Below are 24,917 nucleotides of genomic sequence, written 5' to 3' on the forward strand. Positions count from 1 at the left end.
ACAGAAGAATGCTGTTCAACAACATCATGGAGGATTTCTTTAGTCTCTTTCCAACTTCTCTCCTGGGGGAAAGACAAAAACAGAAGATATCATGATACTCAGAAAGTCTTCACAGTTATAGAGGAGCTTTTTTCTGTCTAGGAAAAAAAAAAGAATCTCTCAAAACACGGGATGGGATTATTAGTAAGAGTGTTATCTCAGGGAAGTAGAATCAAGTCATCTTTACTTTTGCTTTAATATTTTTATATAAAAAGATATATAATTAATAATTAGAAAATTTTTCAGCTAGGAAAAATAAAAAACCAGTGGTTTTAAAAATCACATAGAACCCCTTCATACAACTACCACTATTAACTTTTTCTGGTGTGAACGATAGAGATGATTACTCTTTTTTCCAGGAGTTCAGGACATAGTGTGCAACTATACCTCAATTTTTTTAAATAAAAGAATTCAGGACAAAAAAGGAAAGTTTATTTTTATCAAATATAAGCTTCCAAAAGATAATACTAGTAACTCAGAAGTACTCCTTAACTTTTAAATGCTGTGCTATACTATGCTAAGTCGCTTCAGTCGTGTCTGACTCTGTGCGACCCCATAGACGGCAGCCCACCAGGCTCCCCCGTCCCTGGGATTCTCCAGGCAAGAACACTGGAGTGGGCTGCCATTTCCTTCTCCAATGCATGAAAGTGAAGTCACTCAGTCGTGTCCGACTCTTAGCGACCCCATGGATTGCAGCCTAACAGGCTCCTTCCGTCCATGGGATTTTCCAGGCAAGAGTTCTGGAGTGGGGTGCCATTGCCTTCTCCGAAATTTTAAATATTACCACCCAATCCCCAAAGCCCACCCTTCTCTCTTTTGGGCTTACCTCATTCACAGGAATCAGAATACTGAATTGTTGCCTGTTCATCTGTAAAATTAAATAACATACATCATTATATTGCAGACCTCATACATTCAGAGAGAAACTACATAAAAGTTATCGGTTTAGGACTCCCTTGGTGGTACAGTGGATAAGAAGAATCCGCCTGCCAGTTCAGGAGACACGGGTTCAATCCCTGGTCCAGGAAGATCCCACATGCCAAAGAGCAACTGAGCCGGTAGGCCACAACCACTGAGCCGGCGCTCCACAGCCCAAGCTCCACAAGAAGAGAAGCCACCGCAATGCGAAGCCCACACACCACAACAAAGAGTAGCCCCTGCTCGCTGCACCTATAAAAAGCCCACACACAGTAATGAAGACCCAGTAGAACCAAAAATAAAATAAGTTAATTAAAATAAATAAATTGTAAAAGCTGTTAAAAAAAAATCCATTTAGAACAAAAGTTACTGCTTTAACCCTTTCCAAAAGATTTCTATAGGTTATGAGCATATTCAGAATACAGCAAGTTTTCAATGACTAATATTTGCATGCTTGCAGTAAATTATTCATCTAAGCAAACATAATAAGAATGGTTAGTCATTAGAGAATACTGTTCTTTTGGTCTATGGACCACATTGTATAAAATATGTCTAGTTCAGAAGACTTTTTAAAAGTGGCATATAACTGAATCAAAGTGTGTTAGGAGATCAGATAACGATGTGCACTTGGCTTGGAAAAGAGTATTTGGAAAATTAAGAGAGACGTCATGAAAAAGGAGGCAGAAATATGTCAGGAGATGCAGGTAAATCTGGGCCCTCACCCGGCAGGTAGTAGTCATAGACTTTGATGGTTGCTGGTTTGAGGTTGGTGACTAACACACTTTGGCTGATGGTGAAGGTATAGGTCTGAGTTTCCTTCCCGAGCTATAAGACAGACAAACATCCCATTAAAACAAAAGTGAAAATAACATCTCTGCAATGTGGAGATTGAAAAACTCTTGCTGAAAAAGGCACAGATGTAAAGAACAGACTTTTAGACTCTGTGGGAGAAGGCGAGGGTGGGATGATTTCAGAGAATAGCATTGAAACATGTATATTATCATATGTGAAATAGATCCCCAGTCCAGGTTCAATGCATGAGACAGGGTGCTCACGGCTGGTGCACTGGGATGACGCTGAGAGATGGGATGGGGAGGGAGGTGGGAGGGGGGTTCAGGATGGGGAACACATGTACACCCATGGCTGATTCATGTGAATGTATGGCAAAAACCACCACAATATTGTAATTAGCCTCCAATTAAAATAAATTAAAAAATGGAAAAAAAAAAAGAAAGACTCTTGCTGTCTTCACACAGATTTCCTGAAACCCTTCTACCTCTGCTTCTTGCCACTCCCAAAACTGCCTCCTGTTGTCTTTCTGGCTTTCTTCTCAGCATCTTACAGTTTCCTGGTCCTTCTGTAAAATGGGTCCACTCTTGGTCTGGTCTAAGCTACAGCTCCTCTACTAAATTAAGTGCAGTGGCCAAAGGAACAGAAGCTTCCATTATCCTTAAACAGCTTTATATACACGATTGGTTTTCTCTCTTCATTCAGCTCTCTGATCCAATGACATCTCCTCACAGAGGCCTTTCTTGGCCACCTGACTTTAAAACAGTCACACTGGACTTCTCTGGTGGTCCAGTGGCTAAGACTCTGAGCTCCCAATGCATGGGGCCTGGGTTCGATCCCTGGTCAGGGAAGTAGATCCCACATGCCGCAACTAAGAGCTCACATGCCAAAACTAAAGATCCTGCATGCCACAATGAAGTTCAAAGATCCTGAGTGCCACAACTAAGACCCAGTGCAGGCAAATATATAAAATAAAATAAAAGTCATATCCTGGCTTAGCCCCACCACACTCCTACATAGCACTAATGACTATTAAAACTATTCCTAAATATGTATGTTTGTGCATATATATGTATTTTTTAATTTGCATATTATTTGTCTCTCCATTAGAATATCAGCTCCATGAGGACAGGAGTCATGTCTATGACTTTTATTGCCACATCTCTATCATGTTGAAGAGTATCTGGTATATGTTGATCGCTCAAAAACTGTTTGTTAAATAAATGAATGGAGAGTTCAAGACAATTGCATAAATTACTCTAATAGAAAAAATAAGATTTATGTTATAAATTTAGACGTGAAGTTATAAATGCTGAAGTGGAAGAAATTTTGAAAGAGATATTTTTAGGTATGTTCTGTGTACTTATTCATTCAGTTCTGTCTGACTCTTCAAGACCTCATGGACTGTAGACTGCCAGGCTCCTCTGTCCATGGGATTCTCCAGGCAAGAATACTGGAGTGGGTACTGCTGCTGCTGCTAAGTCGCTTCAGTTGTGTCCAACTCTGTGCAACTCCATAGACGGCAGCCCACCAGGCTCCTCTGTCCCTGGGATTCTCCAAGCAAGAATACTGGAGTGGGTTGCCATTTCTTCCTCCAATGCATGAAAGTGAAAAGTGAAAGTGAAGTCACTCAGTTGTGTCTGACTCTGTGCGACCCCATGGACTGTAACCTAACGGTCTCCTCCATCCATGGGATCTTCCAGGCAAGACTATTGGAGTGGGTTGCCATTGCCTTCTCTTGGAGTGGGTACAGGGCTTCTAAAAACATGGTCTGGGAATTCTCAGGAATGCCCAAGACTATCTGGCAATTTGTGAGAGCAGAATTATTTTGGGAATAATCAGTTCAGTTCAGTCACTCAGTCGTGTCCGACTCTTTTCGATCCCATGAATTGCAGCACGCCAGGCCTCCCTGTCCATCACCAACTTCCGGAGTTCACTGAGACTCACGTCCATCGAGTCACTCTCTCATCCAGCCATCTCATCCTCTGTTGTCCCCTTCTCCTCCTGCCCCCAATCCCTCCCAGCATCAGAGTCTTTTCCAATGAGTCAACTCTTCACATCAGGTGGCCAAAGTACTGGAGTTTCAGCTTTAGCATCATTCCTTCCAAAGAAATCCCAGGGCTAATACTAAGACAGTATTCACTTTTTTCCATTCTCATTCTCTTTCATTGTACTAGTGGAAGGGGACTACTTGATGTGTGATATTTCGACAGATTGAATGCCAAAGCAGACCGGAGAATTTCACTCTCTCTGATTAAGCTAGATATTAAAGCAAAAATGTAAAACAATCTGCTAGTCTCACTAATTTTTTTGTTGTTTTGGGAAATACATTTTTCATGAAATGTTATATTAAAATGTTGTGAGCTTATTACTATTGTTTTTAAATAGCCTAATAAATATTTTAATGTTTTTATCATTTTTAGTTTCTAATAAGATAAGACATTATCTTTTCTAATAAGATAAACAGATGTAACCCACACTATCATCAGCTCTTTGAGATCATTTAAGAGTACAGAGGGGTCCTGAAAAAACGTCTTTGGAACCACTGCTCTCATCAATCATTTAGTTATCATAAAGATTTAAAGCAAATGACTAATATACACCAAAAGAAAGCTGGGATAGCAGACTTAATATCTGATCAGACAGAATCTAAGGCAAAGGAAAAAAAGTGCACATATGTGTAGAAATCTAAGGCAAAGAAATATATATAGATATATATAATGTAAATGAAGGACAGTATATACTAATAAAAAGGAAATTTAAAAAGATATGTTCATAAAACATACAACCTTAATTATATAATCAAAAAATATATCAAGAAATGACTGACAGAATAGCATAGCTAAATGGATAAAGGACCAATCGACCACTGTAATTACAAATTTTGACAAATTTCCAAAAACTGATAGATGGAGCAGAAAAAATAAGCAGGGATAACAAAGGCATGAACAACAGAAATAATCATTTTGGACTTTTAGATCTAGATAAATCCATGCCCAAGAGAAGAGAAAGAAAAAGAGAAAGTGATGTCACTCAGTCATGTCCGACTCTTTGCGACCCCAAGGACCGCAGCCTACCAGGCTCCTCCACCCATGGAATTTTCCAAGCAAGAGTACTGGAGTGGGTTGCCATTTCCTTCTCCAGAGGGTCTTCCCGACCCAAGAGAAAGGACCTGGATATTCTTTTGTAGCACACAATGAACATTTCCAAAAACAGACCACATATTAGATAACAAAAAAAAAACCAACCCAATGCATTTTAGAAGCTCACTATCATGATCTCAGACCATAGTGCAACTTAGAAATTAGTAACAAAAAAGTGGCTTTAAATATCCCATGAATTTTCAAAAAATTAAAATATAAAGTAAGTCATTAAAGAAAACAATACATGTCAAAAATTGTTGGATAAAGAATATACTTAGAGGGAAATTTATAGTTTAAATTAATCAGAAAATGAGAGATTAAAAATAAACAAGTTTAGCATTCAACTTAAGAAGTTAGAAAAGGAATGACAGAAAATATCCTTTTCTCCTGTCTTCAGCCCAAAACAAAGAAGGAGTTCCCTGGTGGTCTGGTGATTACAACACAGTGCTTTCACTACATGGACCCAGGTTCAATCCCTGGTCCAGGAACTAAAATCCCTCAGGTCTTGGGCCCAAAAATAATAATAATTTTTAAAAAGGAAGAAATTAATTAAACAGAGCACCAAAAGCAAATAATCAAATAACAAAGAACAACAGAGAAGAGAAAGAAAGCCAAAAGTAACTTTTGTTAAATGTGAATAAGATTGCCCTCTGATGATATTGGTAAAGAGAAAAGGGGAAAAGATACACAGAAAAAAGGAAATAGTCACAGATATAATCATGATTGGCTTTTAGACCATTAGACTTGATGTCTCGAGTTAGAAGCTGACTGACAAATCTGGCTTGGTACACAGACCATCTGGCCACTGCAGTCTTAGGAATGGTGTTGTGGAAATTAGTATCCCCAGGTTCAACTCCCACCTTGACTCCTGACAAAAAGGTTGAGTTGAGAAGCACACCTACTCGATCACTTCAGCCTCAGTCTCCTTACATAGAAGGAGGGGTGGTATGTGAGACTCGGGGAAGGTGTGTATGAAAACATCATTTAAACTACAGCATCATGATTTCAGGGTTGTTCCTGATACACTAACCAGTGTGTGTGTATGTTAGTTTCTCAATCATGTCCAACTCTTTGTGATCCCAGGCTCCTCTGTCCATGGAATTCTTCAGGCGGGAATACTGGAGTAGGTTGCCATTCCCTTCTTCAAGGGATCTTCCCAATCCAGGGATCAAACTCAGTTCTCCTGCATTGCAGGCAGACTCTTTACCATCTGAGCCACAAGGGAAGCCCCAAAGTTGTTCACTCACCAGAGTTGTTCCAAAAGAAACTACACAAGGCTTACTCCAAAGTGGTTGTGAACACTTACCCTCTCAGGTTGCTCAAACTCATGTGTGTGACACTAGTACATGTACATTAGAAGGGGAGTGAAAAGACACACAGCAATCAGTTCCTGACCCCATACCTCTTCCAAGTAGATGTTGAGTGTGTCAATTTCAGATTCAACCTTCTTCACCAGTGGTTGCTGGAGAAGCTGAATAAGAAAGGATGGAAAAAAAGAGAGAGACTGAGAGCCAGAGCCTTTCTTATCTCTAAGGTCATCTTGCAAAGCTCTGCCATGGTTACAAAAGCAATATATGTTTTCTTAATGTGGAAAAACATAAGAAAAAGGAACCAAGACAGTAACTGGCATATCAGTTTGATATAACTAAACATATCAGACTATTTATGTTCAGTCACTCAGTCATGTATGACTCTTTGCAATCCCATGGACTGCAGCACACCAGGCTTCCCTCTCCTTCACCATCTCCAGGAGCTTTCTCAAACTCATGTCCATCGAGTTGACAATGCCATCCAACCATCTCATCCTCTGTTGCCGTCTTCTCCACCTGCCCTCAATCTCATATACTCAATGTATCTTTGTAGCCCATTTAGAAACTATAATCATGAGTTAGTTGCGTGTATAAACCATCATGCCCAACTCACCAGTTTTTAATGATAATTAAAAGCTATGACCATTAGTCTCCCTTCAAAACTAGAAAACAGAAGCAACTTACTAACTGATTGGTGCCCTCCACAGGACTGAATCCAGAAAGCATCTTGACCTCCACAATAGCCATATTGGAAGAGCTGCGACTCCCCACATAACTGAGGGCAGAAAGAAGCAAACCTGTGTCAGCCCATTGTCTTCCCTCTCAGCACCCTGTGTGTTCACAATACACACACACACACACACACTCCAGCTCAGCCACCCTATTCTAGATGTCCCCCAACCCCTCTCTGCTCTCCTCACCTGGTTTGGATCGTCAGCACCAAGGATCCAAGTGAAGTATGTTGCTTACACTGAGATCCCGTTGTTTTCACACTAAGACTAAAGGCCTCCAGACTTTTCGGAGGGAGGATATTATATCTCAGCACCGTCTAGTTGGAGGAAACAAAAAACAGTTGGAGAAATCAGAGTTGGGGAGAATTTTAAAGATTGTATGGTTTGAATGACTTTCCTTGCAAATAAGATAGAGAAGATTCTGCTGGAGGTTGAGATACTCTCAGACTCTCCTCCCCAACTCACACTAATCCTGCTGGAGCTCAGCTTTGTCTCTCAGTTGTGCCTGATCTGCGGCCCCAGGGATTGTCACCCACCAAGCTTCCCTGTCCATGGGATTTTCCAGGCAAGAATACTGAAGTTGGTTGCTATTCCCTTCTTCTAGGGATTTTCCCAACCCAGGGATTGAACCCGTGTCTCTTGCATTTCAGGTGGATAGTTTACCACTGAGCCACCTGGGAAGCCCAGAGCTCTGCTTACCTGCGCATAAATACAGCCCTTGCCTGAGGCCTCCAAGGTGTACACCCCAGGGATATGGGGCAACATCTCCTGCTGGAACACCAGACGGTTGGCAGCTTGAACATTGAAGGTGTGCTGGAAATTCTGAGCGGATTTCACTGCCAGGTTGACTTGCTCCGACGGCATGTAGGCAGTGGCGGCATACTTGGCGAGAGCTTGGAGAGCCACCACGGTGTCCTGACAACAATAGGCATGTACTTACTGTTTTGTGAGCCACTGGAAGTAACTTTCAACAACCCTCAAGCCTAGACACCTGATTAGTGTTTGCTAGTTTGAATGATACCTCCTCTAAGACTCTAAGATCCACATTTAGCCATGCTGGGAAAGCTCACATAGAAATCACATCTTACCTGCATAGAAAATCACCATCAAGTTATTATCAGACATCATAGGTTGTCAGGTTTAATTTCATGTATTTATACTCAGCAATGAAGCCTAGCTTCCGAACAGGTTATTATTAGGAGTGAGTGGATCATTGTTTAATATCTGTTTTGCAGTCTCCTTATTTGGGGAGGAAACAGCAGTAGCTTGATAGCCCTAAAAACTGCATGTTCTTCCAAGTTATTTAATTGCATAAAGATCTTCTGTGACACAGGGTATCAGGGGATCCTTGGAAAATCCATCCTTGAAGGACAAGCCTTCTTAGCCATTGTGTGTCTGTGTGTGTATGTCTTAGTAATTCAATCATGTCTGACTCTTTGCCACCCCATGGACTCAAGCCCGCTAGGCTCCTCTGTCCATGAGATTCTCCAGGCAAGAATACTGGAGTGGGTTGCCATTCCCTTCTTCAGGGGATCTTCACAACCCAGAGATTGAGCCCAGGTCTCCTGCACTGCAGGCGAATTCTTTACCATCTGAGCCACCTGGGAAGCCCCTTAACCATTATGCCATGTGACAATCTTTTCATCATCTGGGAATAAGACAGATCCTACTTTGTAGTATATACAACTTTTCCTAGCTTTCCTTCTAGATTGTAAACTTTTTAAAGACTATGTCTTACCAGATTTCCAATACTTGAAATAGAAGAAGGAGGTATGCCCATAAAGTCATGCCTTTATGCTTACAGACCCCATAACTGGCTTTCCAATTTGTGACTATGTAAATTTAGCCATAATTATACATGTCCTCTTTACATGTAAAACATGGATCTTGTGATGTTTCATACTCTACAAAGTAAGACTTAAATACGTATAGTACTATTTATGTGCTCATATGACCTAATTTTATGAATCCTTCTATGTCTTTTTCAAACATGATTTTTCTCCCTTGCTGTAGAATGATTAGTCCCCAGACCTAGAGGGCAAGGGTGATCGTTTTTCCTCTCTCTCCATGTGGGATCCAATCCTACCTGATAAATGGCATAAGAACAAGCTATTTACCTGAGTGGAAGAGAAGCCCCCATATGCATTTTGCTGCTTGGTCAACCAAGCCACTATGCTGGTGGCCTTGCGTAGCTCCTTTTGAGTCAGGTCGTCTTTGCTAAGCAAGGTCAGTAATACATAGGCCGTGAGTTCCACATCCACAGCCTCAGGCTGAGACCAAGGGCTGGTATCTGAAGTCGGAGCAGGTTTCTGGCTCCAGTGAATGGACTCTCCTATGGAGAAAAACGCATGATTAGGAAAGTCTTGGAAGGAAATGACTTTCCTATTTTCACTTTGTAAATGTGTGTGCACCAAGTGTGCCAAGTTGCTTCAGTCATGTCTGACTCTGTGTGACCCTGTGGACTGTAGCCCACCAGGCTCCTCTGTCCATGGAATTCTCCAGGCAAGAATACTGTAATGGGTTGCCATTTCCTTTTTGAGGGGCTCTTCCCCACCCAGGGATCGAACCCACATCTCCTTCACTGGCAGGTGGATTCTTCACTGCTGAGCCACCTGGGAAGCCCCAAATCAGAGAAAGTAACAACCAAAAAGTAATCATCAGTCAGAAAAAAATATTTCTCAAATCTTCTGACTTATTGGCCATAATGTATATGCAAGAATTTGTGTCTGTGTGTGCATGTGTGTACACCCACACAGAATTCCCTTGGGTGAAGCTGGGAGCATCAATAAATGCCTCCAGAAATGATAACATATGGGAGAATATGCATAAAAATGCTGAGAAACCACAGAAGAAATGCTAATGAGAGCAAGCAAGTAGATGATGAGGTCAAATCCCATTTCTGTGACAGCCACAACGGTAACTTGAAGATAAAGAACAACAAGTGGAAATGAGGAGTGGAAGCTAGAAGTCTTATTAAATATAAGTTTAGGGACTTCGCTGGTGGTCCAGTTGTTATGAATATGCCTTGCAACACTGGGGACAAATGTTCGATTCCTGGTCAGGGAACTAAGGTCCTACATGCCACAGAGCAACTAAGCCCACATTGCAACTAGAGAGTCCGTGAGCCTCAACGAAAAATCCTGCATACTGCAACTAAGACCTGACACAGCCAAAAAATAAATTTTTAATATAAATATATAAGTTCAGAGATAATAAATACATAGCCCAAAGGAGGTAATCTAAGTGGAAGAACAAAAGAAAACATGTGAGCCTACAATGCAAGATAATGAGCAAAATATGATTACATTAAGTTGATATATACCTGAGCAGGTATAACTCCACCCACTGTCTGAGACCCCCGTTCCAGGACTGGAGTTGCTTATACACAGGCCAAATATCTACCCAGAGCCCTGATGAGAGGACAATTCAGCAATGACACTTGTATAAATGAAAGCTGAGATTAAATTTATGCCTGGAAGTATAATTTTAAATAAAGAGCATTAATATTTTATTTACAAGATCTGTTAGAATATCTAATTTTTTTTGGCCATGCCACAGGGCTTGCAGGATCTTAGGGATCTTAGAGTAGTAAAAGTGCTGAGTCTTAGCCACTGGACCAATAGCAAATTCCCAGAATATTGCAAATTATTCTTAAATACATCCAAAGTTTGAGAAGGACCTCGAGAAATCTCTAAGTTCATCTTACCCCATCAGCCTCAGTAGCTTTACACCAAAGAACTGTTAAACTAGGGATTCTCCAATGCCAGTACATTTTCTGACCTGCTTCTACCATCTATTTTCTCTTCATGTTAAAAATATAACATGCTCTTTGAGGACTTTCAGGGGTTTTCCCACAAAACTCTTAGTAGTGATTTTATGACTTAACTTTTACTAAAATGAATCCTAGAACTGAACACGTGCGTGACTACAGAGACTAGGGAAATTTTTCACATCTTTTCACAATTTCAAAAAAACTGGAACTTCCGTGGGAGTCCAGTGGTTGGAACTCAGAGCTTTTTAGACCTGGGTTCACTGTTTTAGACCTGGGTTCGATCCCTGGTCAGGGAACTAAGATCCTGCAAGCCACACATCATGACAAAAAATGAAAAGGACTTCCCTGGCATCCAAGTGGGTTTGATCCCTGGTCTGGGAAGTTCTGCATACTATGCAGTGTGGCAAAAAACAAAGCAAAAGCTAACATGGCCAACATACCTGAGACAATAGCCTGTTGATCTAGCTTTTCAAGAAGAATGTTTCTGATGTTCATGTTTCCAGCCAGAGAGAACGTATAAGCAAGGAGGGCCTGTGTGTACAGGTTGGTGGTAGAGGAAACAGAACTCTTGACACACTGCAGCCCCTGACTCACCATTGGGTCCTGGAAGGTAAAGATAAAGAACTGAATTTAGAAGGCATTCCTTTAAAAAGTGGAGGTGATAAGGAAGTCACCATACCCTCCTTTCAGTTTAAAAGGCTCTCGGTTCTGAGTTCAGTCACTCAGTCGTGTCTGACTCTTTGCGACCCCATACACCACAGCAAGCCAGGCCTCCCTGTCCATCACCAACCCCCAGAGTCCACCCAAACCCATGTCCATTGAGTCAGTGATGCCATCCAACCATCTCATCCTCTGTCGTCCCCTTCTCCTCCTGCCCTCAATCTTCCCCAGCATCAGGGTCTTTTCAAATGGGTCAGCTCTTCGCTTCAGGTGGCCAAAGTACTGGAGTTTCAGCTTTAGCATCATTCCTTCCAAAGAACACCCAGGACTGATCTCCTTTAGGATGGACTAGTTGGATCTCCTTGCAGTCAAAGGGACTCTCAAGAGTCTTCTCCAACACCACAGTTCAAAAGCATCAATTATTCAGCACTCAGTATTCTTTATAGTCCAACTCTCACATCCATACATGACCACTGGAAAAACCATAGCCTTGACTAGACGGACCTTTGTTGACAAAGTAATGTCTCTTTTCATGACAGCTTTTTAATATGCTGTCTAGGTTGGTCATAACTTTCCTTCCAAGGAGTAAGTGTCTTTTAATTTCACGGCTGCAATCACCATCTGCAGTGATTTTGGAGCCCAGAAAAATAAAGTTAGCCACTGTTTCCACTGTTTCCCCATCTATTTGCCATGAAGTGATGGGACTGGATGCCATGATCTTCGTTTTCTGAATGTTGAGCTTTAAGCCAACTTTTTCATGCTCCTCTTTCACTTTCATCAAGAGGCTCTTTAGTTCTTCTTCACTTTCTGCCCTAAGGGTGGTGTCATTTGCATATCTGAGGTTATTGATATTTCTCCCGGCAATCTTGATTCCAACTTATGCTTCCTCCAGCCCAGCATTTCTCATGATGTACTCTGCATATAAGTTAAATAAACAGGGTGACAATATACAGCCTTGACCTACTCCTTTCCTAATTTGGAACCAGTCTGTTGTTGCATGTTCCAAGCAAAAGTTCTAACTGTTGCTTCCCGACCTGTATACAGGTTTCTCAAGAGGCAGGTCAGGTGGTCTGGTATTCCCATCTCTTGCAGAATTTTCCAGTTTATTGTGATCCACACAGTCAAAGGCTTTGGCATAGTCAATAAAGCAGAAATAGATGTTTTTCTGGAACTCTTTTGCTTTTTCAATGGTCCAGTGGATGTTGGCAATTTGATCTCTGGTTCCTCTGCTTTTTCTAAAACCAGCTTGAACATCTGGAAGTTCATGGTTCATATATTGCTGAAGCCTGGCTTGGAGAATTTTAAGCATCACTTTACTAGTGTGTGAGATGAGTGCATTTGTGCGGTAGTTTGAGCATTCTTTGGCATTGCCTTTCTTTGGGATTGGAATGAAAACTGAGCTTTTCCAGTCCCTTGGCCACTGCTCAGTTTTCCAAATTTGCTGGCATATTGAATGCAGCACTTTCACAGCATCATCTTTCAGGATTTGGAATAGTTCAACTGGAATTCCATCGCCTCCACTAGCTTTGTTCGTAGTGATGCTTCCTAAGGCACTTGACTTCACATTCCAGGATGTCTAGTTCTAGGTGAGTGATCACACCATCGTGATTATCTGGATCGTGAAGATCTTTTTTGTATAGTTCTTCTGTGTATTCTTGCCACCTCTTCTTAATATCTTCTGCTTCTGTTAGGTCCCTATCATTTCTGTCCTTTATTGGCTGGAGAGGGACAAAACTAGGTAACTTTCTCTAGAAATAGGCATGATCCGGAGAGTGTCAAGGGGAGGCGCTAGAGAAACTCACATCTGTGGTCTTGCCCATTTCCAACAATGCAGCTGTAATGTAGGCAGTCAAGGAGACCTCATCATCAACTCCACCCTGGAAGGAGAAAGGGAGACAGGAAGTCAAGGCTGCAGCCAGCACATGCAAAAATTGTGTGCAAACTACAAACTACAAAAAGGTGTCCCCTCTGAACAGATGAATTAGCAGATGCAGGGAATGGACATGTGGACACAGGGGCAGGGGAAGGGTGGGATGAATTGGGAGAGTAGCATTGACATATAATACACTAGTTTGTGTAAAATACATAACTAGTGGGAAGCTGCTGTATAGCACAGGGAGCTCAGCTCAGTGCTCTGTGATGACCTAAAGGAGTGAGATGGGGGTGGGAGGGTGGGAGGGAGGTAGAAGGAAGGTTCAAGAGGGAGGGGACTTACATACTCATGTACCTAATTCCCACTGTTGTACAGCAAAAGCTAACACAACACTGTAAAGCAATTATCTTCCAATTAAAACAAAATTTTTTATTTATTATTATTTTTTACCTGAAGGATAATTGCTTAACAATATTGTGTTAGTTTCTGCCATACATCAACATGAATCAGTCATAGGTATACATATGTTCCCTCCCTGTTGAACCTCTGTCCCACCTCCCACCCCATTCCACTCCTCAATTTTTGAATTAAAATAAAAAGTGCTCCTTTCCACAGGCTGACTCGACCTCAAGACTCCAGGACAGACAGTGGGTGGGCGCGGGGAGGAGGACTGGAGGGACTTCAGTGACGCACAGCCTCCAACAGTGACCTTCAAGTAACCTTCAAGAAGTAACATGAGGTCTTCAGCTCTGAGTGGGTATTTAGGAAACCCAAGAGAAGTGGTTACGAAGCATAACAGATTTTTTTTTTTTTTAAAGAAGGAAGCAGGGGATACGAAGAATCTGAGAATTTCTTATTCTCAGGTTTTTACTGAATCTGAGCCTCCCCAGATGAATGTTCTCCTCAAGTGGCACAAAGCCCAGCCTCTTTTCCAGGAGACATTCGGTGACACCTGTCCTTGATTAATGACGTTCACAGAAGAATATTAGTCTTTTCTTTAAAAAAATATATAATCTAAATTATGATCTTTGTTCAATAGATAAAAGAACAAACACTTAAAAAGGTGAAATAGTTTGTTCAAGAATACACAACTAATAAGCTGAAGGGCTGGGATTTGAGCCCAAGGAGTTTAAGTCCAGAGCTCCCGCTAAGGACCAAACCACCAAACTTGACAAGACGAATGATGTGTTTCTTGACAGACTGGCCAGCTCTGGTAAGATAGGAGGAGGAAAAACCTCTAGAATCTTGTTCTAGTCACATCCAGGCTTGTACTATACATATGGGGGACACTGCAAGGACCTTGCATAAGGAATACTAATGAATCATACAAAGATTTTGTTTTCAACACTCAAGATTTTTAATCCAGGGCCTGGAATAGCAATAATGATCCCTCCAGGAAAGTTGGTTCAGTCTTTCTTTCACTGGATCTGTTCTGAATCGAACAAGAGCTACTCACACCCCAGCACCTCACCCTGTGTTGGGAGGGGTCAGGCATTGCAGTGAATGGAGGCGAGCAATGCCCCTGGGGTCCAACTGCTGGGGTTCAAATGACAGTCCTGCGCCCACAAACAATCACCTCGGGCACTTTACTTAACCCCTGCACCTAGTTTCTTCATCTGTAAAATGGAATTAAAAATGGTATGCCAGGACTTGTGTGTGTGTGCTCAGTCGTTTAAGTCGTGTCCAACACTTTGTGACTCTATGGACTATGCCCCACCAGGTTCCTCTGTCCATGAGATTCTCTAGACACGAATACTAGAGTGGGTTGCCATGCTCTCCAGGGGATCTTCCCAACCCAGGAATCAAACTCACATCTCCTGCATCACAGGTGGATTCTTTACCCACTGAGCCACCTGGGAAGCTCCATGCTAGGACTTAGCATATTGATTTGTTGTAAACATTAAATGGGCTTCCCAGGTGGCTCAGCGGTAAAGAATCTGCCTGCCAAAACAGGAGACGCAAGAGACACGGGTTCAATCCCTGGGTCAGGGATCCCCCAGAAAAGGAAATGGCAACCCATGGGAAATCCCATGGATAGAGGAGCCTGGCAGGGTTGCAGTCCATGGGGTCGTAAAGAGTTAGACACGACTAAGCAACTAAACAACAACAAACATTAAACATCAAATAAACGGAGTACATAGTGCCTGGCAGGGAGTAGACCCCTTACAATAAACACTGGGCTGGGGACTTCTCTGGTGGATTAAGAATCTGTCTTCCAATGCAGTGGACGTGAGTTTGATCCCTCGTTGGGTGACTAAGATCCCACATACCCTGGGGCAACTAAGCCTGTGCATAGTGACTACTGAGCCTGTACTGCAGCAAAAATCCAGCCCAGCCAAAATAAACAAATAATTACTTTTTTTTAATAGCAAAATTATAAAAAAACAAAAACAAAAAAAAGGCACTGGGCTGCCTAGGAATCCCCACCAGAGCAAATGGCTTTGCTTCAGACTTAGGGAGTTAGTAAAATGCTCAGAGACCTTCTAGTCCAGTGGTCCTCAAACTTTAGCAAGTGTTTGAATCACCCAGAGGGCTACATTAAAATACAAATGCTGGCCCACATCCCCCAGAGTCCTCTGACTAGGTCTGGGGTGAGAGCTGGAATTAGCATTTCAAACAAGTTCTCAGGTGGTGCCGGTACTGCTGAACCTGGGGACCGCACTTTGAGAACCATATCCTAGTATATTCTCTCATTTTACAGACATGGAAGCTCAGGCTCAGACTGGCTAAGAATATTGACCAAGGTCACCCCTTAGCCAGGCCAGAGACCTAAAGAACCAAACCCCGGGCCAGCACTCTCTTGATTCTGTGCAATCAGAGGTCAAGTTCTTCTCAGGGACTCCAGGTCCCTGGGCAGGGCCGCACCTTCATAGATGTTTGAAGGAGCTTTCCCACGTTGTCGTAGCAGCCACTGGAGAGCTGGTTTCCTGCCATCCACTCAAGAGCATCCTGGATGTTCTTGTCGTCAATGAAGATGAATTGCCGAGCCTGGCCAAAGCATTTGGTGACAAAGGCTGTCAGCCTATATGGTAAAGAGGGAAATACACATTAAGGCAGATTTCTAGGTGAGGGTTCAATGTGTTAAGTTGATTCAGTAGTGTCCGACTCTTCGCCACCCCATGGACTATAGCCCACAAGGCTCCACTGTCCATGGGATTCTCCAGGCAAGAATACTAGAGTGGGTTGCCATTTCCTCCTCCAGGGTGTGCGACAGTTCTACAGCTTGTTCTGGTGTGTGGTTCCAGAAGAGGAGTTGAGGAAACATAATGCCATAGTAAGCCTGGAAAAGGGAGGCCTTACTTGGCCTTCGTGGGGACAAGAACTGGTAGGTTCAAGGTGAGGGAGAAGGGTAAGGGGTTTGACCATACATGAAGCTGAAATAAATAGTATTAAAGTGATAGAAGAGGACTTCCCTGGTGGCACAGCAGATAAGAATCCACCTGCCAATGCAGGGGACAGGGGTTCCATCCCTGGTCCAGGAAGATTCCTCATGCCATAGTGCAACTAAGGCCCATGTACCACAGCTGCTGAGCCCACACCTAGAGCCTGTGCTTCACAAGAGAAACCCACACACCACAACAAGGGAAACCCCACACACCGAAACTAGAGAATGCCCACAGAGCAACAGAAACCCAACACGGCCATAAATAAAAAAATAAAATTTATTTTTAAAATATGTTTAAGTGGTAAAGGATAGAAAGCAAGAATGGGGTGCAGGGGAGGATAGAGGAATAATTCCAAAGGGTTCTGGAATTATGCTCTGGGGAGCAGAACTCACTGGGAATTGGGCAACATTACCATGTGTTTCCATTTCCATCTTGCTCCCCAAAGGCGCTGTAGGAGCCATTACTGTGTTTGTACATCAGTTCCCTCTGGTACCCTGGGAAGCCAGATGTGGTTTTAGAGGAGAGCGATAACTTCACAAAACACTCCCATGGCTTGCAAGGATAAGGGACACTTCAGATACCAAAATTCCCTGTGTCTTAATAACCCAACCATAGGCCCCAAAGCAAGTGTCCAAGAAGAAAGGGTGAGCCAGCTCACCCAGCTTCAGGAAGCCCACTGCTCGAGACCAGATTTCCTCCGTCAGCAGCTCTGTCTTCTCCAGGTACTGCAGGACGTAAATGATAGGTGCGAACAAGACCATGTTCTGCTCCCCACAGCCCATTGGCATCTGCACCAAGTTGTCCAGGTTCTGCAGGGCTGTGCCCATGATGTCTCCTGGGGTCCAAAAGGAGAGGGAGAGAAGATGGTGGGAGAAGCAGGGACCCTGAAGAGTTATCATTCAATGAATACATGTGTGCCAAGTCGCTTTAGTCATGTCTGACTCTTTGAGAACCCATGGACTGTAGCCCACCAGGCTCCTCTGTTCATGGGATTTTTCCAGGCAAGAATACTGGAGTGGGTTGCCATGCCCTCTTCTAGGGGATCTTCTCTACCCAAGGATGGAACCCACATCTCTTATGTCTCCAGCATTGGCAGGCGGGTTCTTTACCACTAGCACCACTTGAGAAGCCCTCCAAAAAACACATATTACTTAGCATTTTGTGAGTCATTACTCTGTGACCCCAGGGACAACAGTCTCTACCTCGAAGAGCCCATAGTCAGTGGGGCAAGCAATTACAATACACTGCAATTCTTTTGTTTTGGCTTTTTTTTCTTCTTTCTTTTTTTTGGCTATGCTTTGGTTGTGGCATGTGGGCTTAGTTGCCCAGAGACATGTGGGATTTTAGTTCTCTGACCAGGGATTGAACCCACATTCCCTGACAGCTCAGTTGGTAAAGAATCTGCCTGCAATGCAGGAGACTCTGGTTCGATTCCTGGGTCAGGAAGATCCCCTGGAGAAGGGAGAGGCTATCCACTGCAGTATTTTTGGGCTTTCCTTGTGGCTCAGCTGGTAAAGAATCTGCCTACAATGCAGGAGACCTGGGTTCCATCCCTGGTTTGGGAAGATACCCTGGAGAAGGGAAAGGCTATCCATTCTAGGATTCTGGTAGAATCCTTTCACATTTCACTTTCACATTTCACTTTCCCTGCACTGAAGGTGGATTCTTACCCACTGGACCACCAGGGAAGTCCCACAGTTCTTGGGATCTAGTTCCCTGACAAGGGATCAAACTTGGGCCCCCTACATTAGGAGCTCTGAGTCTTGGCTGCTGGACCACCCGGCAAGTCCCTACATCACTATTCTAACTTATTATAAGCAATTATAACATAGTACTATAACATTAGGTATGTACAAGGTACTAGAGTACACAGACAGATACATAGGCCACCTGAAGGAGTGCAAGGCTTTAAAACGCTGATGAGGGATGTACCAAAACCTGCAATTCTTAGTCTCAGTCTCTAAGCGCCTCCACTGCGTATAACTACATCACCCTTCGAATCACCACGTCTCACTCAGACACACACATCCTCCTGGCACGCTTTTCCACGTTAAATTCCCCAACCCCTCCATATACTTCACAACCCAGGAAGCCTGATGTAAGTGATTCATGAACATCTTCATTTCAGTCATTGAGCTCAATTTGAATGTATAAATATGTCCTGAATGTCAACTGCAAGAACTGCTCCAAGAACAAAAATGAAAAAGACATGGCCTTTGGGACTTCCCCGGTGGTTCAGTGGTTAAGAATCTGCCTGCCATTGAAACATATACATTACCATATGTAAAACAGAGAGCTAGTGGGAAGTTGATTTATAACACAGGGAGCTCAAGCAGGTGCTCTGACAATCTAGAGCGGTCGGATGGGGTAGGGGATGGGAGGGAGGTTCAAGAAGGAGGGGACATATGCCTAGTTTTGACTGATTCACATTTTGTATGGCAGAAACCAACACAATGTTGTAAAGCAATTATCCTCCACTTAAAAAAAAAAAAGAATCACCTTCCAATGTGGGGAATCGATCCCCCTGATATGGGAAGATTCCACATGCCACGGGGCAGCTAAGACCATGCACCACAACTACTGAAGCCCGGGCACCCTAGAGCCCGTGCTCCGCAACAAGAGAATCCACCACACTGAGAAGCCTGTGCACCACACCTAGAGAGTAAGAGAAAGCTCGTGCAGGAACGAGGGTCCAGGGCAGCCAAAACATAAATAATAAAAAAATTTAAGTAAATAAATAGACAGGACCCTTAGCCTCAAGGAGTCCTCAATGCAGTGTGGAAGACACAAAAAGATAGTGAGCTATAATTCAGGATGGTGAGTGCTATATTAGAATCAAATGCAGGAAAAAATGGACATTTTAACCTGGAAGGGATCTGGGTAGGGGGTAAGAGTAAAGAAAGAATAACACATATAGCCTTCTACTATGTGCTAGATACTGTGCTGGGAACTTGATATTATATTATATTTAATCTTTACACCAATCCTGAGAGGTAGGTTATTAACCCTGTCTTACAGAAGGGAAAAGAGGGACCAAAATCGTTCACTAACTTATCCAAAGTCACATGGCTATTAAATGGCATAACTGAGATCCTAAATCAGTTTGATACAATTTTACAATTTTCAAGCTCATGTTTTCCTACTTGCTCCCTCTTCTTGCCCAAAGAAGTGGCATACCCTTTTAAACATGGTTGAATCTTCCCAAAATTATATTCAAATGGATAAAGTTATTATTCTTAAATGGTTACCACAAACATTTTGTCTCCCTTCTACTCAGTTTATAGACTTAAACCTAAATACATATAAAACTTAATGAGCTTTAACTTCCTCTTCCCAGTCTCTTTTCTGTTTTTTGTCTTTGTTTCTCTATTTTTTGGGTCCTGGCTTACGGCATGTGGGATCTTAGTTCCCTAACCAGGGATCAAACCCAGGCCCCCTGCAGTGGATGCATGCTGTCTTAACCACTGGACCACTGGGAAAGTCCCTCATTCCTGTTTTTAACTGGGTATATGTCTATATAATCCCATCCGTACTGCATAGGCTGTATGTGCTCAGTTTATAAAATAAGCTCTTCTTCCTTCATCTCTTCCAGTCTACCACACCTTCCTTCAGGTAGGTCCATAGGCTTCAACTCACACCACGCCTTGATAGCTGCTGGCCCCACTTTTTCCTTTTTGAGCCAAGAATCTCTGGTTGCTTACCCAGAACAGCAACATAAGCCCTGGCTGAATCAGGAACAACATCCACAGGGACCTCCAGGGAGATAGATTCTGAAGCCACTTTTCCTGTGAGGGGCAGAGAAAGGGTAAAACACTAGAAAGGTGGAAGTAGTGGGGCTTCTTGAGCCCAAACCATAGAAAAACTTGCCATCACCCAGGGTTTTCTGTAACCATTGCTTTCTGTGGGTTGGAGGTAGATTTTTTTATTACTATTCATAGCGGTCTTTGCTAAAAATAAATTCCAGCCAGCACCATAATGTGCTGTACGATTTCTCTTCTTTTCCTGCCTCTCTGCTAGTTGGCTCCCCTGGGAAGGGCACCCCTAGACTCTCCTATTTTTTTCTTGTCCTGTAGATTCCTCCTTTTGCCTAAGAAAATCTGTTGCTAAGGGAATTCTCACATCAACCCCTCTCTGTGTTCACCCACCTTTTGGGCACAGCAGTGAGCTGTGTGTCTTCTCCACAAGGACTCCTTCCGGCTGACAGGAAAAGAGACAAGGATGGGTGAGAAAAACTAGATGAGTATCAGGGCAGGTGGCCCTGGAGGGATAAGAAAGGGAAGGGAAATGGGAAAAAGAGGCCCTGCTTGTGCCCCGAGGGCTTCGCTCACAACTGGAGAGAACAGAGCTTCTCTTTGACATTCAGAAGGACTCCTTTTCAACCCAGGGAGGGGCCTCTCAGTAAGATTCTTTCTGGGCTAGAGCTAAAGACAAGTTTGGGACACTTCTAGGAGACAGGATGGGCAATGGAATTCATAGTGATGTGACGCAGCTAATGCTGACATAGGGATTTTCATAGGAGAAACTAACATTCATTGAATGTCTCCAAAGTACCAAGTATCAGAGGAGTGGGAGGGAGGAGTAGGAGGGAGGGGATATATGTATACATACAGCTGAATCATGTTGCTGTACAGCAGAAACTAACACAACGTTGTAAAGCAATTATACTCCAATTTTTTAAAAAAAGATAACATTCCTTCTTAATCTTATAAGGGGTCACATGACCCACTATGATGACCCTTATATCCAGATTATGTAAATTGTCAATAATGTATCATTTGATATACAGTCTTCTGTCTCAAAGAAAACTCATGCAACTGTGCCTTGACTTCCAAAGTGCAGGACAGTTCTCAGGGCTTTCTGAGAAGCTCTTTCCAGGGTATAATCCTCAAATCTGGCTTGAATAAAATTTTCCATTTCTTTCTTAAAAAAAAGTATAGGTACTATATTAGACACTTTCATAGGCCATCGGTACGGGTTTATCAAGTATTTAAGAGCAGAAATGGCTCAGGGAAGGATAAAGGTGAGCTACCTGATGGCAGCTGGACTTAGAATGCTGCAACAGACTCACTGATGTGGTCGGACACATGCTGAACATCCCTGGCTTGGTAGCTGCCTTTGCCTCTGAAGCTAGACCCGCAGAAAACTCACCTTGACCAGAACTGGTTTGATGAGTGTGTCACTCCCACCCTTTAGGGGAACAAACGCCTTCTGGCCCCCACAGAGTTCATTGCTGTTCAGAATCTTTGTGCTGATAGTGAAGTTTACATGACCTGAGAAGAAAGAGGGAGAAAGGAAGATATTGGCCCCATTGGCACAGGTACCAATGAGGTCTCTTCCCCACTAGACTGTTGCTTCTTAAACTTGATACATGCAAGTCACCTGCAGCTCTGGTTTGTTACAATAAGAGCTCTGCATCAGTGGATCTGGGGTGTGGCCCACAGTCTGCAGCTCCAACAAGCTTCCAGGAGTCACTGATACTGGTCTAGTGTGTTAGGCAGCCTCTAAGGGGCCCTGACAACCCCTGCATCCTGATATTTACACTGCTCTGTCATCTTCTCCCCTTGCTGTGGGCTGGATTTAGTGATTCACTTCTAAAGAAGAGGATAGAGCAGAAGCAGTGAGATGTCACTTCTGAGATTGGTTAAAAAAAGACTGTAGGGACTTCCTTGGTGATCCAGTGATTGTAAATCCACCTTCCAGTGCAGGAGACGTGGGTTCGATCCCTGGCTGGAGAATTCAGTTCCCACATGCTGCAGAGCAACTTAGTCTGCAAGCTGCAATGAAGATCCAGCACAGCCAAAAAAAGACTGTAGCTCTGTCTTGGGTTCCCTTTTCCCCTTGAGACACTCACTGTGGACGAAGCCAGTTGTCATGTCAGGAGGCAGTCGGGTGAGAAGAGCCATGGGTTAGGAAACAGAGGGAGCCCACCAACCAACACCTGAGGCCAAGAACTGCAGCCTTCAGTCTAACAGCCCATGAGGATCAGAGGCTCTGGAATAACTGTAGATGAAAGTTCTCTCCTGGGCAAATCTTTGGAGGAGAACACAGCCCTGGCTGAACTTCATGAGAGGCCTTGGGCAAGAGGCACTCAGCTAAACCATACCAATCACTGACCTACAGAAACTGTGATAATAAATGTTCTTTAAGGCTGCTAAATTTTAGGGTAATTTGTTAAGCAGCAGTAGATCACTAATTCACCCACTGATCACAATTTTAGTTGCAAGGATTTAATCTGAGAGCAAATGACATCTGAAAGGATTATTGTGATGATTGTATGTGTGTGTGTGTGCCCACATGTGCACTCGACCAGTCAACTCTTTGGGATCCCATGGACTATAGCCCACCAGGCTCCTCTGTCCATGGAATTTTTCAGGCAAGAATACTACAGTGGGTTGCCATTTCCTTCTCCAGGGGATCTTCCCAACCCAGCGGTAGAACTTGGGTCTCTTGTGTCTCCTGCACTGGCAGATTGATTCTTTACCACTGCACCATGCTGCTAAGTCACTTCAGTCGTGTCCGACTCTGTGCGACCCTATAGACGGCAGCCCACCAGGCTCCCCCGTCCCTGGGATTCTCCAGGCAAGAACACTGGAGTGGGTTGCCATTTCCTTCTCCAGTGCAGGAAAGTGAAAAGTCAAAGTGAAGTCACTCAGTCGTGTCCAACCCTTAGCATGGACTGCAGCCCACCAGGCTCCTCCTTCCATGGGATTTTCCAGGCAAGAGTACCCGAGTGGGGTGCCATTGCCTTCTCCGCACTGCACCATGAGGGAAGCCCAAATTATGATGATTAAATGAGCTAATTAATGTAACACAGTTAGGATAATGCCTGGCCCATAGTTAGTGTCTGACTAGTAACATGAAACTATATCCCTTGTCCTGGCATAAATATATTTTTAAAATATTTATTTATTTGGTTGCACTGGGTCTTAGTTGCCACACCTGGGATCTTTGATCTTCTTCGTTGTGACAGGAAGGACACACGGGGTATTTTTTTAGTTGTGGCATGTGAACTCAGCTGCAGCATGTGGGATCTAGTTCCCAGACCAGGGATTGAACTTGGTCATTGGGAGTGTGGAGTCTTACCCACTGGACCACCAGGGAAGTCCTTGGTATAAATTTTAAAAGCTCGCCCTTTCACACTTGAAATAGTCCGATGTGAATAATTTGGAGTCATCTATCAAAGAATATTTGCTCATTTATTTATAACCTAGACTTAAGAGGGAGAAAAATAGAGGCAAATATACAGAGAGGAAGGAGAAAACAAAGCAAATGTAGCAGAGGAAAGGGTAGTATTCCTAACCTCTGTTCTCTCCTTGCCTACCTGCCACGTCCTGCTCTTACCCAGTTTGACAGCCGTGATGTTCCAGTGATAGGATTTTGCTTCGTCAGCACACAGACAGGTGGAGGCCCGAGTGTCTGTCTGCGTTTCCACTCGGTACTCCTCTGACTTAGCTAGGTTAGTCTGAACCTAAAGAGGATATTTGAAAGATAAAGGATATGAGTAGGACTGCTCTGGTGGTCCAGCAGTTAAGAATCCGCCTGCCAATGCAGCAGATACAGGTTCGATCGCTAGTCTGGGAAGATCCCACGTGCCGAGGGGCCACTGACGTCATGCACCACAAACCTGTGCTCTAGAGCCCAGGAGCCACAACCACCGAGCCCTCATGCTACAACTACTAAAGCCCGCGTGGAGCCTGTGCTCCGAAACAAGAGTGGCCACCACAATGAGAAGCTCGCGTACCACAATGAAGAGTAGCCCCCACTCACTGCAACTAGAGAAAGCCTCCCAGACAGAGGCCAAGTGGCAACAAAGACCCAGCACAGCCAAAATAAATCTATTAACGAAAATAAGTTTTAAAAAATAATAAAGGATGTGAGTACAGCAGACAATGCACAGAAGGTTAGGAAGATGGGAGGGCCAAGACACTGATGTCTCATCTTCTTCTCTGGGGAGATGGGTATGCCTCCAGTGTAGGGGCTGATACCTGCTTCCTACATCCCCAGCTCTTACCCTGATGCACTTCTTCAGGTAATTGAAGATGGTGGCAGTCAGACGGAAGGATTCACCACGAACCACTGAGTAAGGGAGCGTCAGATCAACAAAGAACGGCTTGAAGGCAGTCACTCCAACAGTGGGTGAGAGGCCAAAACCCTTGGACTGGGAGGTGCAGAAAGTCATGGCCTTCCACGTGGTGATGGTGTCAGGAACCGTGATGTGGACAGACTCCTCTCCTGAGTAGCTGTGAGGACACAAGAATTCAGCTACAAATTCGCCTGCAGAAATGACTATTTTGTT

General features: G+C 43.5%; 1 protein-coding gene across 1 annotated transcript in view; it reads right to left on the minus strand.

The window, feature by feature from the left end:
- Positions 1-866: 866 nt before the first annotated feature.
- A2ML1 (alpha-2-macroglobulin-like 1) overlaps positions 867-24,917 on the minus strand; it is a 48,329-nt gene continuing 24,278 nt past the window's right edge. Inside the window, 18 exon segments of the mRNA XM_010849346.1 lie at positions 867-907; positions 1,680-1,782; positions 6,292-6,360; positions 6,884-6,974; positions 7,120-7,247; positions 7,630-7,845; positions 9,048-9,065; positions 9,067-9,083; positions 11,143-11,305; positions 13,165-13,239; positions 16,101-16,257; positions 17,034-17,115; positions 17,280-17,456; positions 20,323-20,406; positions 20,767-20,818; positions 21,770-21,891; positions 23,963-24,089; positions 24,633-24,861. Of these exon segments, the coding sequence (XP_010847648.1) occupies positions 867-907; positions 1,680-1,782; positions 6,292-6,360; positions 6,884-6,974; positions 7,120-7,247; positions 7,630-7,845; positions 9,048-9,065; positions 9,067-9,083; positions 11,143-11,305; positions 13,165-13,239; positions 16,101-16,257; positions 17,034-17,115; positions 17,280-17,456; positions 20,323-20,406; positions 20,767-20,818; positions 21,770-21,891; positions 23,963-24,089; positions 24,633-24,861 (1,951 nt within the window).

This window comes from Bison bison, unplaced genomic scaffold (genome assembly GCF_000754665.1).
Source record: "Bison bison bison isolate TAMUID 2011002044 unplaced genomic scaffold, Bison_UMD1.0 scf7180017864281, whole genome shotgun sequence".
In the NCBI taxonomy this organism is placed as follows: domain Eukaryota; kingdom Metazoa; phylum Chordata; class Mammalia; order Artiodactyla; family Bovidae; genus Bison; species Bison bison.